This window comes from Microcaecilia unicolor, chromosome 3 (genome assembly GCF_901765095.1).
Source record: "Microcaecilia unicolor chromosome 3, aMicUni1.1, whole genome shotgun sequence".
Classification (NCBI taxonomy): domain Eukaryota; kingdom Metazoa; phylum Chordata; class Amphibia; order Gymnophiona; family Siphonopidae; genus Microcaecilia; species Microcaecilia unicolor.
In genome coordinates this window covers 477,552,305-477,567,277 of record NC_044033.1, presented here as the reverse complement: position 1 = coordinate 477,567,277, position 14,973 = coordinate 477,552,305, and the positions used below count along the sequence as shown (strand labels likewise).

Here is a 14,973-nt window from a genome sequence, read left to right as displayed (position 1 = left end):
CTCAGGATTCTATACAGTAGTGTAGTGGTTAGTACAGTGGACTTTAATCCTGGGGAACTGAGTTCAATTCCCACTGCAGGTCCTTGTGACTCTGGGCAAGTCACTTAACCTTCCATTGCCCCTGGTAAAAAATAAGTACCTGAATATATGTAAAGCGCTTTGAATGTAGTTGCAAAAACCTCAGAAAGGCGGTATATCAAGTCCCATTTCCCTTTCCCTTAATTTTCCAATCAAAATCAAAACGTATTCTATAACAATTCATATAACTTAATGTTAACTAGCTAATCAGTGCTGTTAATTGGATGCTAACAAGCAATTATCAGCACTAATTGACATTAAGATTTACACGCACAACTCGCTAAGTGTATTCTGTAACATGATGCACCTAAATTCAAAGTTGCATAGTTGAAAAAGGGCATGGCCATGGGTGGGGCATGGACGTTTCTAAAATCTATGCACATTATTATAGAATACACCCACTCTGTGCCTAATTTAGGCATCAGGATTTACACCAATTAAAACATGGCCTAAATGGCTGTGTCTACATTTGGTCACATAAAGAGGTGCTCGGCGTTATTCTAAATACCGCACAGAAATGTAAGCTTATTATATAAAATTTCGGTGTATTTTACCGAATATGCCTAGACGTATTTTTTTTCCATGAGGAATTTTTAGGTGTCGCATACAGAATCTAGCCCTAAGGGGGGAAGTTATCAACATGGACTATCATGAAGAAAGGTTATTTTAGCCCAAGTTATGCTATTTTACCACAGGATCTCAATGCACATAATGGGACCTCGTACTAAAATAGCACAACTTGTGGTAGAATAACCTCTCTTAACTGTAGCCCACATTGATAGCTTCCTTGCTAAATATAAATGCTGCATGGCCTAATAAGTATAATACTGAAAAACCAGGACTGTAGCTACCTACACCAAAATTTATATTGTAGTGCCACAGCTGGCCATTCGTGAATATCATATATTTTTATAGAATACCCTCAGATATTACCCACTCTTTTAAGCAGACAATAGTGCTGCTAGCTGGTGGTATAGCACTTCTTTCATCAGGTTACTCTTTAAAGGGTTTTTTTTGTTATTTTTTGTATGAATTGCAAAAAACCACCCAAGTGCTATTAGCATCGTACTTTCCATGATACTTTTTTGTATTTAAACCTGCACCAGATATTCACACAAATACAAATGGCAAAATATTACAAATCGCTGTGCACTTATCTTAGTAAAAGATGCCTCACTGGAAATGAATACTTTAAATGTCAAACAATCGCCTTCCTCCTAATAAAGGCATTAGTCAAGCAAATAAAACACGTGCGAATGCCAGCACCAGCTCCCTTTTGCTGCAGCTTGGTAAGAGGGGCCCCTAAGTTATCACCACGAAATGCCACCTCATCAGCTAGAGAATATCTTATATTACATTTCTCAAATTGTAAAAACTTAACCTACAAAACTCTCCATAAAGCTAATTTTTCTTACCAAAGTACCAAACTCTGGAACTCATTACCCAAGTATATCAGACATTCAGTCGATTATATGTCATTTAGAAACTTACTTAAAGCTCATTTCTTTAGATCTGTGTTCAGCTAATATGAAAAGATTTTTTTTAATATTTGTATTCTTGTATTAATATTAATTGTTGTGTAATGCTTCTTCTTAATTTGTTATGTAAGCCGCATTAAACCTGAGCTTTCTTGGGAAAATGCAGGGCAGATTTTTTTTTTTTTAAGGCAAGTCAGTGCTGTAATTCCTAGCAGGAAAAACAGCCCTAATTCTTGAAAAGCAGTTTGTGGGCCAAGCATTAACCTGCAGTTAGCACGTGAATTCTAGTTTACAAGCGTTAACAGTGCTTTTATGGTGCATTAATTAGTTCACAAAAATTTTAATGCAGAGACTTTAACCTAATGGATAATGAGATTAAAAACTGCAAAAATTAGGCATTCGCTATTAGTGTAGTGAAATCTAAAGCACATTAAGATATGCAAAAGTGAATACAGACCCATTAATGCAAAAAAAAAATTTAACTACACATTAATACATTTTTTCAAGGAAGTGCAATTAATTTTTTGTGTCATTCCACATGTTAATGAACTAACTTTAACACTAGTAGTACAGCTAAAAAAATCATTTATGTTATTAACATGGGCTGTTAACACTATCCACTGTAATTAAATCATGATAATGACTTATGTTACAGTAGCTTAGTGAACTGGCCTGTAAATATGGGGAATTTCTTACATCATATAAAAACTGGGAAAGTAATTGAACATTTTTGAGGGAGCCTATTTTCCATTCCCCCCTCCCCCAAAATTGTTTAACTTCTTCCATAGGGAGTAATTGGAAACAAAAAACTTTGAATGAATGAATGACTTGAAATAATATAATTATATAATAAAAGCAGAAGACTATAGTTTTACTAAAAATATTTGGCATTTAATCCTTGATGTAAGGCCTGTAGACAATAGACAGATGGCCCAGGCTTACAGAAATGGACAATATGTATGACAGTTTAGAGGCAATTGACCTCTAAAGATAAAGAACTCATATACACGAAGGAACATATTTTAATGGATAGTACTGGGATTAACAGACAAGGAAAAACTCCAATAGCTACCTAAACAATTTAAACCTGTTCAAGAACAGCTTGTCCAAAAACTCTTCTAGAAATCCTTACCATATAAGCATATTCAGTCTGATTCGGAAAAGTAGCAAAACTCCAATCAAGTGATATAAGGTAAACATTACATTTAAAAATAAGTCAGCAATACATAAGGCAAGAAGTGCTATGCAAACTCTCTGATATAATAATGATTTCATCTACATAGATTCAATTAGGATTGAACTCTTATAATCTCAAACACTTCAGAGCGGAGAGAGAAGACTCAACACTTATGGAAAAGAGAATTTTAGACATCAGTTTACATTTGGAAACTCCTGCAAGGCAGGTGGATTCCCTGAGTGGAGCATTTGGTTCTGTAATTGTTAACAGTGCATATGTGTGCATTTAAGAAAGCCAAGATCAGAACGAGGTGGGAGCAGCCATTGTTTTCTTAATGTAAACCTAAATGGGAGTAGGCCATCATACTAGTCTCAGGACAAAGATCCTACTGGGGTAACACTGCATGCTCCAAACATATTTTGTTTTCAGATTATAACAAATACTTTATTTTTCTTTATGAATCATCTCTCTCCCAAATATAAACTTTTATCACAATTATTTTTTAGTTTATCAGTTCTATTCCATTTCCATAGGCCAAAATGATTTTGTGATTTCTGTGATTCACTAGCATGCTATGGTCCGTAGTTGAAATATTTACAATTTTTCTATTGAGAGACAACAGTTGACAGCTATTGCATCCACATTGCATACTATTACTTAAATATTCCTGCATTCAGGATGAAAAAAATAAAGCTGGTTTGACTGTTCATCAGAAAAATGAAACTGTTAAATCCAAGCAAGAAATATTTAGTTATGCATGACAGATGGATACAAGTCTAAGCTTAAAATCTGGTATTGTAAAGCTTGAGTGGAGTCCAAAGTTAATTTACAGAAACTAAATTAAGAGTTTTGGAATGAATCAATATTATAGACTTTTGAATTATTTTTTACTTTTCTTCTTAACAGGAATTTCAAATGATGACTACCATATATTCAATCATACCACTTTGATATAAAGTTGGCCACTCAAACTCATATTAGGAACCTCAACCAAAGCAGTCCAGTAAAATATAAAGAATCAAACCCAAGATGTTAAAAGTTGCTCACTGCTCATCCTTTGATACCTTGTTCTACACTATTGCTTCTTACTGGAACCTGTGGCAGCTGTCTTCCCCTACGACTGCTGAAGGACGAGTCTGCAGGAGGTGACTGTGTTGGGCTTCCTTGTTGATGTGCTCTGCAGATGAGAAGAGGATACAATAAAAGTGCTGGTTGATGTTTTTACTTATTTTAGGGGCCCTTTTACTAAACTTTACTAAAATGTGTCCTACGCTATGATTACAGTGTGGGTTTCCCTGCATACTGAGGCCACCTTTAGTGCAGCTGTAAAATGGATGAGTTATCATAACCTCAATTAATGGCCATGTGCTAATTTCCCAATTAGCATGTGGCCATTAGCATGTGAGCCCTTATCGACACCTATTCAGTAGGTGTAAAGGACTCACACACTAACCATGGGCTAATCAGTAGGCACATGACAATGTAGCTGGGCTAATCGATTAGCGTAGGGTATGCGTATGGTCTACCCCCAAACACCCCCAGAGCTAAAAAAGAAAAAGTATTTTTTAGCGTGTGGGAAGTGTGCGAAGATGCCAATACTACCGCGGGATGCTTGAGCATATTCGCGCAGTAGTGCATTTTCCTGCATCACAAGCACACATTAGTGCTTACTGCTACTTAGTAAAAGGACCGCTTAATTTGTATATGTGACTTTTGTATTTTGTTTTTATTTGTTTTATGTTTGTAATCCATTTGAATGGTTTTTGCCAAGAGGAAGGTCTATAAAGTTTTTCTAAATAAAAAATAAAACACACAACCCACATCTACCTCTACAGTAGTAGAAATACCCCCTCCCCCCCATGTTTACTAAGCCGTGCTAGTGGCTGATGGTGCACTAATGTTGACACAGCCCCCTCACTTCGAATGGGCTGTGTCGTTGTTAACGTGCGGCAGCCGCTAGTGTGATTTAGTAAACGGGGGGAAAGTTTTTTGTGTAAGGAAAAAAGGTATCATAGTTGGGAGTTTCATCAAACAAATAATACAAGTCCCTAATTTACCCTGTTTTCTTGCAGTAGAAAGCATTTTGCGGTGGGTACCTCTGGAGTACAGTAACTGAAGCTAAACTTGCTCTGCTTTTGTGTCTCTCCTAAGTGCTTGTTATGATAAGTCCACTCTTAGGATGTTCTGGCCTCAAGGAGGAACCCTGCCTCCTAGCATGTAGTTAAATGATTAGAAAATAAAATGACAAGAGGGCTAGTATCCTAAATAAATCAAGGCTTTTTGACAAATTATTTCATTTATAAAGAAAAAAAACAATGGTTACTGAAGCCAACAGCTTTGTCAGTATTGGTTGCTCCTATCTACAACCCTGTTCTCACAGTAAAAGATGGAGTCTGAATGCAATGTGAGGCCCCAGTGCAATTTAGAAAAGAAATTGTCAGGATAAAGAGAAGTACTTTAAGGAAAGGCAAATATGCAGCCTCTTTTACTAAAGTATGCTAGTGATTCCCGTGGAGCAAATGCGACGCAGCCCATTCAAAATGAAAGGGCTGCGGCACATTTACTGCACTGAAAATCACTAGCACAGTTTAGTAAAAGAGGTCCATAATGCAGTGACAGTTTACAGATGAGCACTACAAAATTGTTAAGATGTACAACAGGATTGATCAATGGATTTAACTGGTTTATGAACAGCATGTCCACCCAAGGGTTCTCTGCATACAATAGCTGATCTATCACATTAAATTTTATTTCACCTACAATTTTTTTGAAAAACTCAAAAAAACTGAGTAGTAAAGATTATGGGCTAGATTCTATATATGGCACCTGAAAAATCTACGTGAAAAATAAACATGCATAGGCGTATTCTGTAAAATATGCCTAAATTTTATAGAACAGGCTTAAATTTCCATGCGGTATATAGAATAACGCCGAGCACCTCTCCACATGACCAAATGTAGTCAAAGCCATTTACTCCATATTTTACTTGGTGTAAATCCCGATGCCTAAATTAGGTGCAGACCCCCGGATACTATATAGCACATCTCAAGATCAGTGCTGAGATTGGCGCAGATTCTATAAAAATGCACCTAATTTAACAAGTTTAACAACCTGATGAGCACTGATAACAGCACTTAACAAGCAATAATAAGCACTAATTGGCACTGATTAGAATTTATGTGCACAACTTGCTAAGCGCATTCTGTAACGAAGTGCACCGAATTTCTTTTTTTTTATTATTTGTTTATGAGTTTTTACAATTATAATCAAGCAAATCTTGTTTGGAAAGCAATACATTTCACCAAAAGTAAAGAAGAGTACAAAATAGTACTATACAAATAGAAAGATAGAAAAAAAATTTTCTTTCGAAACTTCTTGCTCAAGTCCACATAATTAGGGCAAGATGTTAAGAAATGGAATATATTTCATGACAAAAAAATTTTCTCGATATTAGAGCTAAAAGTAAGTTAACAGGATAACATTACACAGTGTTATCTAAATTACAGGGAAATTGATATTTAGGAACCCCCCATTTTGCCTTGATGCTAAGAACGCTGTTAACTGAGCCGGGTCAAAGAAAACATATTTGTTTGATTGCTATCTCACCACACACTTACAACTGATATATCAAATAAAAAGTAGCACCCAGTTGAGTTACACCTGGCTTCATTAGAAGAAATTGTTTACAACGCTTTTGCGTCTCTCTAGAGACATCAGGAAATATTTGTACTTTCTGACCAAGAAGCAACTTATCTTTGTTTTTAAAATACATAAACATTAAGCATAACTTATCTGGTGACAAAGCCACCGTTACAATTAAAGTTGTTGGAATAACCATTTCTGAATCTGATGTTTCAAGTAATTCTGTAACATTCAACAACTGTTCTTGTTCTGTTTTTCTCTGTTCACCACGCTCATTAGTAGGAAGATAATACACCTGTGTAAAAGGTGGAATAAGTTCCTCCTTTACTCCAAAAATCTCCATTAAATATTTTTTTAACATATCTCGGGGAGATTTAGCAAGTTGTTTAGGAAAGTTAAAAAAACGGAGATTGTTACTTCTAACAGCATTTTCCAGGAATTCTGTTTTTCTTCTTAATGAAATCAAATCTTTTATCATAGATTCTTGTTGAGATTGCATTTTTTTCATATCCAAGTCTCTTTTTAGTTCTAATTGTTCTGTTTTTCCTATTTTTAAATCCAAAGCCTTCATTTTTTGATCTTGTCTTGTCATTTCTTGATTTAATCTATGTATCTATGGTGATAATGATTTCCCTAGGTCTACAATGAAGGTCCAAAGAGAGTCTAAGGTTACTTCAGCTGGTTTGTGCATTTCAAAAGGAAAAGGTGTTGGTGGTACCTCTTTCTCCAAAGTTGGACCCGAATTCAAGTTAGCAGCACTTCCCACCATAGATGTTACCGGTCTAACAGTTCCCATTGAGGCTCCTTGCATTCCAACAGGGAGATCTAATTCTTCCCAGCTCTGTTCGGCTTCACCCCTCTTGGGAGACCCGTTCAGAGATGCCTTCGTCGAAGTGCTGCAGCTCAACGGCTGTGGGGGCGGATCCCTTGTGTCGGGGCTGTGTCAGCTCTAGCCCAGGAGATGCTGCGGTGCCTCCGTTCGCACCAGCGCTTATCAGCGGGCTGCCATCCGACACATTTGACACTGCAATAGATGGACTCACAGCTGCCTGCAAAAGTAAGCAGATGTCTTGAGAGGAAAGAGGCTGTCGCTGCGGGGCACAGGAGGCAGTTTTACCCCGTCGCTTCGGCATCTCTGTAAATAAAGTTTCAGAGAGCTGTGAGAATGCTGCCTGTTAGCGACTTCGCTCGGCGGCCATCTTGCCCAGTGCACCGAATTTCTAATGCATGCAGGCAGGTTTTAGGTAGGGAAATGGGCTTTTCATGGGTGTTCCAAAATTTACACACCTAGTTATATAATATGGCCTACTGTGATTTACTATGCGCAGGGATTTACACCAAGTTTTCATTGGTGTAAATGCATGTGTGTTGATTTAGGTGCTGAAATATGAACTAAGCGTATTCTATAATCAGTGCCTAAATCTAAGCATCAATTATAGAATACACTTAGTCAGTGCTGATTTTTTAGGAACCATATATAGAATCTACTCCAGAGCAAGTGTATTCTATAACAATGTGCATAGATTTTAGAAACACCCATGGTCATGCCCCCTTTTCAACTATGCGACTTAGAATTTAGGCGAATCACATTACAGAATATGCTTACCAAGTTGTGTGCGTGAATCTTAATGCCAATTACTGCTGATAATTGTTTGTTAACATCTCATTAAAAGCGCTTATTAGCTAGTTAACCAATTAAGTTATGCGCATTGTTATAGAATGCAGAAATTAAGGCGCCATATAGATTCCCAGGGTATATATGTGCGATCATCAAAAATGAAGTGCATGAAAAGAGAGTTGGTTTCATCCTTGCAAACGATTTGTCAAAAAAAAAAGTTCCTACTACCTTTGCGCTTCATACAAAATTTAAGCTGGTTGAGGACTCATCAGTTTTGCAGTACCTTTTCCTAATATTCCAGGAGAACTAGTCACTAACATTTTTCATGATTTCTGCATGAAATTGACACTTTTACGTCCTACCATATACAAGAAAGAAACCGTTGTATACCAATACAATCTCTTATTTTTTTTTTTGTTTTCTTATTTGCTTGTGAAACATGCAATTCTTAGTGAAACATCTAAAGGTAATAGCAACAGCTAATGTTGTTAAGAGTGCTCAGTAAAAAACATGCTGCTACTCTATACAAAGACTGTTCATCCTGAACTACTCTTTATAGAATAGCGTTAAGCATCAAATTTTAGTGATGCCATATTTTCAGTGCCATTCAAAGAATCTGGTCCTATGTGTCTCATCATTTTCAACCTTTGTCCAGCTGATACTTGCTAATTCTCATGATTTTCTTCTACAAAGGCTATTAAATTGTGGATCCTTTGTTGTGGAAAAAAAAGCAGTTGTCTCAGTCATGTCTAGCAAGGCTCCTACAAACTCCAATTGCTGTGTCGTGCTTGAATGAGACTTGGGATAATTTACCCTAGTAACTCAAACACCTCAATAGTTAGGCACACTGATCCCTCTGCCCCTTCCTGAGGTATGTTCTTTACCAGACACTTATCCAAAATGGGAAACACATGTACTTCCAGTTTGGGTACATATACTATTACTATCTGTATGCATTTGGGAAGCAATTCTATAATAGGGCACTTACATTTATGCGTGCATTATGCAAGTAAATATACTAATACTGATGAATGCATAAATATGCACATTAATGTCAATATTCCCCTTAAACGCTATTCTGAAAGGGCATACCTAAGTGGCGTGGTGTCTAAATACAGGGAGGCATACAGTAGAGTGCAGAATCAATGGAGCATGGCAGAGCTGCCACTTACACACACAGCTTACTTTAGTTATGCACAAACTTGCCACATTTAGATGCCTGCAGTTACACCAGGTCTATGGCTGATGGAATTGTGGATGCTTAGATTTTAGGCATTCCATACCTGGTTATGCTAGTACTCTATAACAGCAATATACAAAGAGCTAATGCCAGCAGAATACAACACTGGTAATGGTGTTTTCCTGTGATGAGTCATAGATACTTCCTGTGGCTTGGATATATATGTGCCTGGGTATAAACATTCTTTAAGTCCAGATAACATGGCTAGTCCCCTTTGTGGAGAAGGGGAGTTAGGGAGCCCAGAGATGCCATAATGAAATTGTATGGTGTATAAATCATGCATGGTGAGTTCTTCAATAAGTTGGTTAACTATCTAGAGTTCCCTTCTTCTTTTGCCTTGGCAAGGTCAGAGCATAGTTTGAAGCTGAACTATCCTGCTTTTAAGGGTGTTAAAAAATCAATCTTGGAATCTTCTTTTTGTATCAGGATGTAAAATTGTGGAATACATTATCTTTAACTATTAGGAGCCTATCTATATACTATGCTTTTAGAAGAGTATTAAAAAAAACTGAAGTTTATTGAGAACAACATCTATAATAAATAGTTAATAAGGTCAGGAGTTAGAATTTTTGTCAACAAACTATTAAGGAATATTAATTTGTTATCTGCTTAGAATCTGTTTTGAACATAGTGGAATATAAGAAACATGTATAGTATACTATTTTTCAGATATTTGTTCAGGGCCCTTAGGACTATGATAAGGCAGAATCCCCCCACTTTTTTATGATCATGAAACCCTGAGAATAAAATCCCTGCCATCTTTCCGTTGGTGGATTGGGGTTGACTACACTGTCCTGCAATGTGGAAGAGAGATCCTTTATAAGTATTTCCTGATATTCAGAGCTTGACCTTGATGATCTTGGAGGGGGGAGGAGAGAGGGTAATTTGAAGGACAATCCAATAATTATATATAGTAACTAATCCTATTTTGAGAACCCACAATCTGAGGTTAAAAGGAGCCATCTGTTTGCAAAAAAAAATTCTGCCTCCCTTCTACTGGAAGGTCTTTTGAAATGGCTACAGGGATTGAGGCTATGTTCTCCTAGAAGCAGTCAAAACCCCATCCCCGGTGCTGGCTGCAGAGGGGCCTAGGATTTCTGGGCTCTCATCTGTCTGTTACAACAGTGAAATCCCTGTCTGGATTGCGAGTAGTTGGCAGGTGGAAGTTACCTATGCTTATGAGAGTGATAAGACCTCTGTTTCTTACTACTCTGAAATTTTCTAGAAAAAGGCTGCATCAGAAGTGGACCTGGAAATGTTACAAAAGGTGTCACTATGCTGCTTAATGAATGTAGCAACCTCTTGCACCTTCTATTTAAAGAGATCCTCTTTATAGCATAGCATATTAGCAAGCTTGTCCTATACATCAAATTTTAAATCTGGGACCCTCAGCTAGATGAGTCATGTGTACCAATACTCATTGCAAATATTCTCAATGCCAGTGCTATTTAACATATTTATGAATGATATGAAAATTGGAACGACGAGTGAGGTGATCAAATTTGCAGATGATACAAAACTAGTAAAGGTTGTTAAAACACTTGCAGACTGTGAAATATTGCAGGAAGACCTTGGGAAATTGAAAGACGGGGCATCCAAATGGCAGATGAAATTTAATGTGGACAAATGCAAGGTGATGCACATTGGAAAGAATAATCCGAATCATAGTTAGCTGATGCTAGGGTCCACCTTGGGAGTCAGTACTCAAGAAAAAGATCTGGGTGTTGTTGTAGATAATACACTGAAATCTGCCTCAGTGTGTGGTGGTGGCTACTGGGGGGGGGGGGGGGGGGGGGGGACATCTTTCTACAAAATTAATTTAAAAGGTTAGAGCTTAACCTTTTTGATTAACACAGTAATAAAGATAATGGGGCTGATATTCAGCAGCCAGGAGGCAGCCCGCATAAGTGCAGCAGTTGGGACTCTCCCCAGATATTCGATGCCAGGCTATTTTCAGTGACCAGCATTGACTATCCAGGGATTTTGGCCGGTGCCAACTTAACCAGCTAAGTGAATATTCAGTGCTGGCCGGTTAATAGTTGGCAAAGATAGGACTGCTATTTATGCAGTCCGATTTGCCCTCTAAATTTAAATGGTCAGCATTGAATATTGCCAGTTATCGCATGATATAGCCAGTTAACCTTTTGGTGCTCATCATGAATACTCAGCAGAGATAATTGGTTATCTCATGCTGAATATTCGTGCTTAGGCATCAAAATAATATTTATTTGTCCAGCAGTCCTTCTGGGCAGTTAAATAGCTTTGAAAATTGGAGGGAATGTAGCCAGATTGTTGTAAATAAGTGCATCTCTGACATCAAACATTCTACAAAAGTCAAAAATATGTTAATGGAGTTATGGTTCTATATGTAATAATATGAAGAATAAATTACGTAAACTGGTAGAAAGGTGTCAGTTTATAAAGATAGGCTAACATTGTTGAACCTGAGTTTCATACACTATAGTATTTAATATTTGGGGCATGAATACATTAAAGGATGATTCAGTAAATGGTACTAAAAATAGGCACCAGGAAAAACCAACGCTCAGCACTATTCTATAAAAGACACTCACATGCAGTGGTGTGCTGGTAAATTTTTAACAACAAGCTCTCTCCCCGGTCCACCTCGGCGCCCCCCCCCCCTGTCCACCACTGCGCCCCCCCCCCCCCCGTCCACCTCTGCGCCCCCCCGTCCAACTCTGCGCCCCCCAAAATTGCAGAGCTGGCTATAGCCAGTGGGTGGGGGGGGGGGGGGGGGGCAATGCATTACTCTCTCCAGGAAAAAAAAAATTAAATGATCCCAGGTTCCAATCTAATTCATGTTTAATGTGGGATAAAATGCCATAAATAAGTAAATAAATATAAACTTTTAATGTTGAGCACCTGATTCTCAAAGTGAACATATTCCAAACACTATAATGAAAATAAAATGATTTTTTCTACCTTTGTTGTCTGGTGACTGTTTTTCTGACCATGCTGGCCCAGTATCCAATTCTGCTGCTATCTGTCCTCCTAACTCCGTTTCCAGGGCTTCCTTTCCATGTATTTCTTTTACTTTCCTCCTTTCTTCTTTATTTCTGGTCCTCAGCTTCTGCCTATTTTCTTCATCCATGTGCAGTTTTTCTCCTTTCTTCCTTTTCCCTTATCTTATCTCCATCCTCACTCTTCCCTCCCCTCCATCTATGTCTAGCATTTATACTCTCTCCCCTCCTCTCCCCCTGCCCTCCATTCACCCATGGCCAGCGACCCTTCTCTCCCCTGCCCTCCATCCACCCATGGCCAGCAGTAACCCTCCTCTCCCCTGCCCTGCATGCACCATGGCCAGCAGCTCCCTTCTCTCCCCTGCCCTCCATCCACCCATGGCCAACGACCCTTCTTTCCCCTGCCCTCCATCCACCCATGGCCAGCAGCTCCCTTCCCTGCCCTCCATCCACCATGGCCAGCAGCTCCCTTCTCTCCCCTGCCCTCCATCCACCCATGTCCAGCAGCTCCCTTCTCTCCCCTGCCCTCCATCCACCCATGGCCAACGACCCTTCTCTCCCCTGCCCTCCATCCACCATGGCCAGCAGCTCCCTTCTCTCCCCTGCCCTCCATCCACCCATGGCCAGCAGCTCCCTTCTCTCCCCTGCCCTCCATCCACCATGGCCAGCAGCTCCCTTCTCTCCCCTGCCCTCCATCCACCCATGGCCAGCAGCTCCCTTCTCTCCCCTGCCCTCCATCCACCATGGCCAGCAGCTCCCTTCTCTCCCCTGCCCTCCATCCATCCATGGCCTGCAGCTCCCATGTTCCGCAAATTCTCCTGCTTCCTCCCTCCCTCCCAATCAGGTCCCTCACCGACCCTACCTTGGCCATCAAATTCTTCGGGGCAGGCAGTGTTGCCTGCCCGCTGCCATCGCTGACTTTCCTCCGCCGCCCGATCGCGCTTCAAAATGGCCGCCGAGACTTACAGAAGTCTCGCGAGGCCGCCTCTGGAAGTCTCGGCGGCCATTTTTAAAGTGCAAACAGGCGGCGGAGGAAAGTCAGCGATAGCAGCGGGCAGGCAACACTGCCTGCCCCGAAGAATTCGATAGTCAAGGTAGGATCGGTGAGGGACCGGATCCGGAGGGCGGAGGGAGGGAGAGCCGGCTCACCCTTTCCAACAACCGGCTCGCAAGTCCGGCCAAAATTTAACAACCGGATCTTGCGAGCCGGAGCGAGCCGGCTCCAGCACACCACTGCTCACATGCCCCATTTTAGGTTGCTTGTGAGAGGATTTGGGCATGGATTGTTATAGACTCATGTGCAGCCAGATCCATGTGCAAATCCAAATTAGTGGCAATTAACATAAACAACAGATTGGTAGCCAATTATTTATTGTTAATGGCTAGTTAACTATTTGTGCATGGATCTCAGGATCGCATGCAAATTTGGGCGACATTTATAGAATTCAGGAGTAAGGGTCTTATTTACTACATGCCCAATATTTAGTTGGCGGTGGGCAGCGTATCTGGTGATTGGCATTGAATATCCAAGTTTATTTTGCTGCTAAAAAATAAACTAGCTATGCTGATATCCAGCATTAACTGGCTACCTTTTTAGCTATTTAAGTGGCCTATTTTGATCACTCAACATTGCCAGTTAAGTGCTGATATCCATGCCTAAAAAGCTAGCTGCTAATCAGGATATTCAGCAAGAGATAACTGGTTATCATCCGCTGAATGTCTGCGGTTATGTGCTTAAACCCTATTTAACCGTCCAGAAGCCGTTCCTGGCTGGTTAAATAGTTCGGAATATCAGGGGGTAAGCATTTTCCCATACACACAAAAGCCCCTATTTACTACTGCTTAGCATCTGCTAACAGTTTTGATGAAGTCCATTGCATTATTAGTATTTTATGAGAAATAAGATGAGATAACATCATTGTGAAAAGTCTCAACCAAATCAGATTCACTCAAACCATTCAGGATAACTCCAGCCAAACAGTGAATCATGACAAAAGCATTTCCAACTTTTCTTTATATATTGCTTTATACAAAAAAGAGGAAGGAAAAAGACCTCATAGAAACTTGTGGCAAAATCCTCCTTTTTAGTGATGCAATATGCACACAGTTAAAAAATACTAATCATGGGTCAAAAAACCTCCCCTTTAAAAATTCTCAATAAGTGTAAACAAAACTAAAATCAAACAAAATTCAAACAAAAATCATTAAAGACTGAAGTTTAACTAAATATATCTTCCATATAATTGTGCCATATAGGCTGAGTCACTTATCTTATATAGAAAATGTCTTGTTCTAGTAGAATGTTGCTCAATTTAAGCAGAATAAAAGGAAAAACAGTGAAGGTCCTGACGGACCCTTTTTGCTCCAAGCTTCCTCTGGAGACCCCACCATGTCCTGAATCTGTGAACAAAAGAAAATAATCAAAAAAAAGTCACAGATCACACATTTTAAATAAAAAAGAAAAAGAAGGCATATATCAAATACGAAACTGACTCCAAACATACCAGCGGGTAACTTCGCTGCAATGCAAATGGCAGACAATAAGAAAATATGGCACCTACGTTTAAAAAGAACGCCAAAATCCAGCTCCCAATCAGAACTGGACATGTCATCACAAAAAGCTCCCATAACAAAAATGTATTAAAATGATCATATGTCAAACTATAAAACTCAAACGCGTGAAACAATTCTTCCCGAGGGAAACATTTCGCAACCTGATACAATCAATGGTAATAAGCCACCTAGATTACTGCAACAGA

At 39.2% G+C, this 14,973-nt stretch overlaps 1 protein-coding gene across 16 annotated transcripts in view; it reads right to left on the bottom strand.

The window, feature by feature from the left end:
* The window catches only part of RIMS1 (regulating synaptic membrane exocytosis 1), an 871,728-nt gene that overhangs the window by 318,312 nt on the left and 538,443 nt on the right, over positions 1-14,973 (bottom strand). For all 16 annotated transcript variants that reach the window (XM_030199020.1, XM_030199021.1, XM_030199022.1 and 13 more), the window contains one exon: positions 3,798-3,910. In XM_030199020.1, the coding sequence (XP_030054880.1) occupies positions 3,798-3,910 (113 nt within the window). The remainder of the gene's footprint in view (positions 1-3,797; positions 3,911-14,973) is intronic.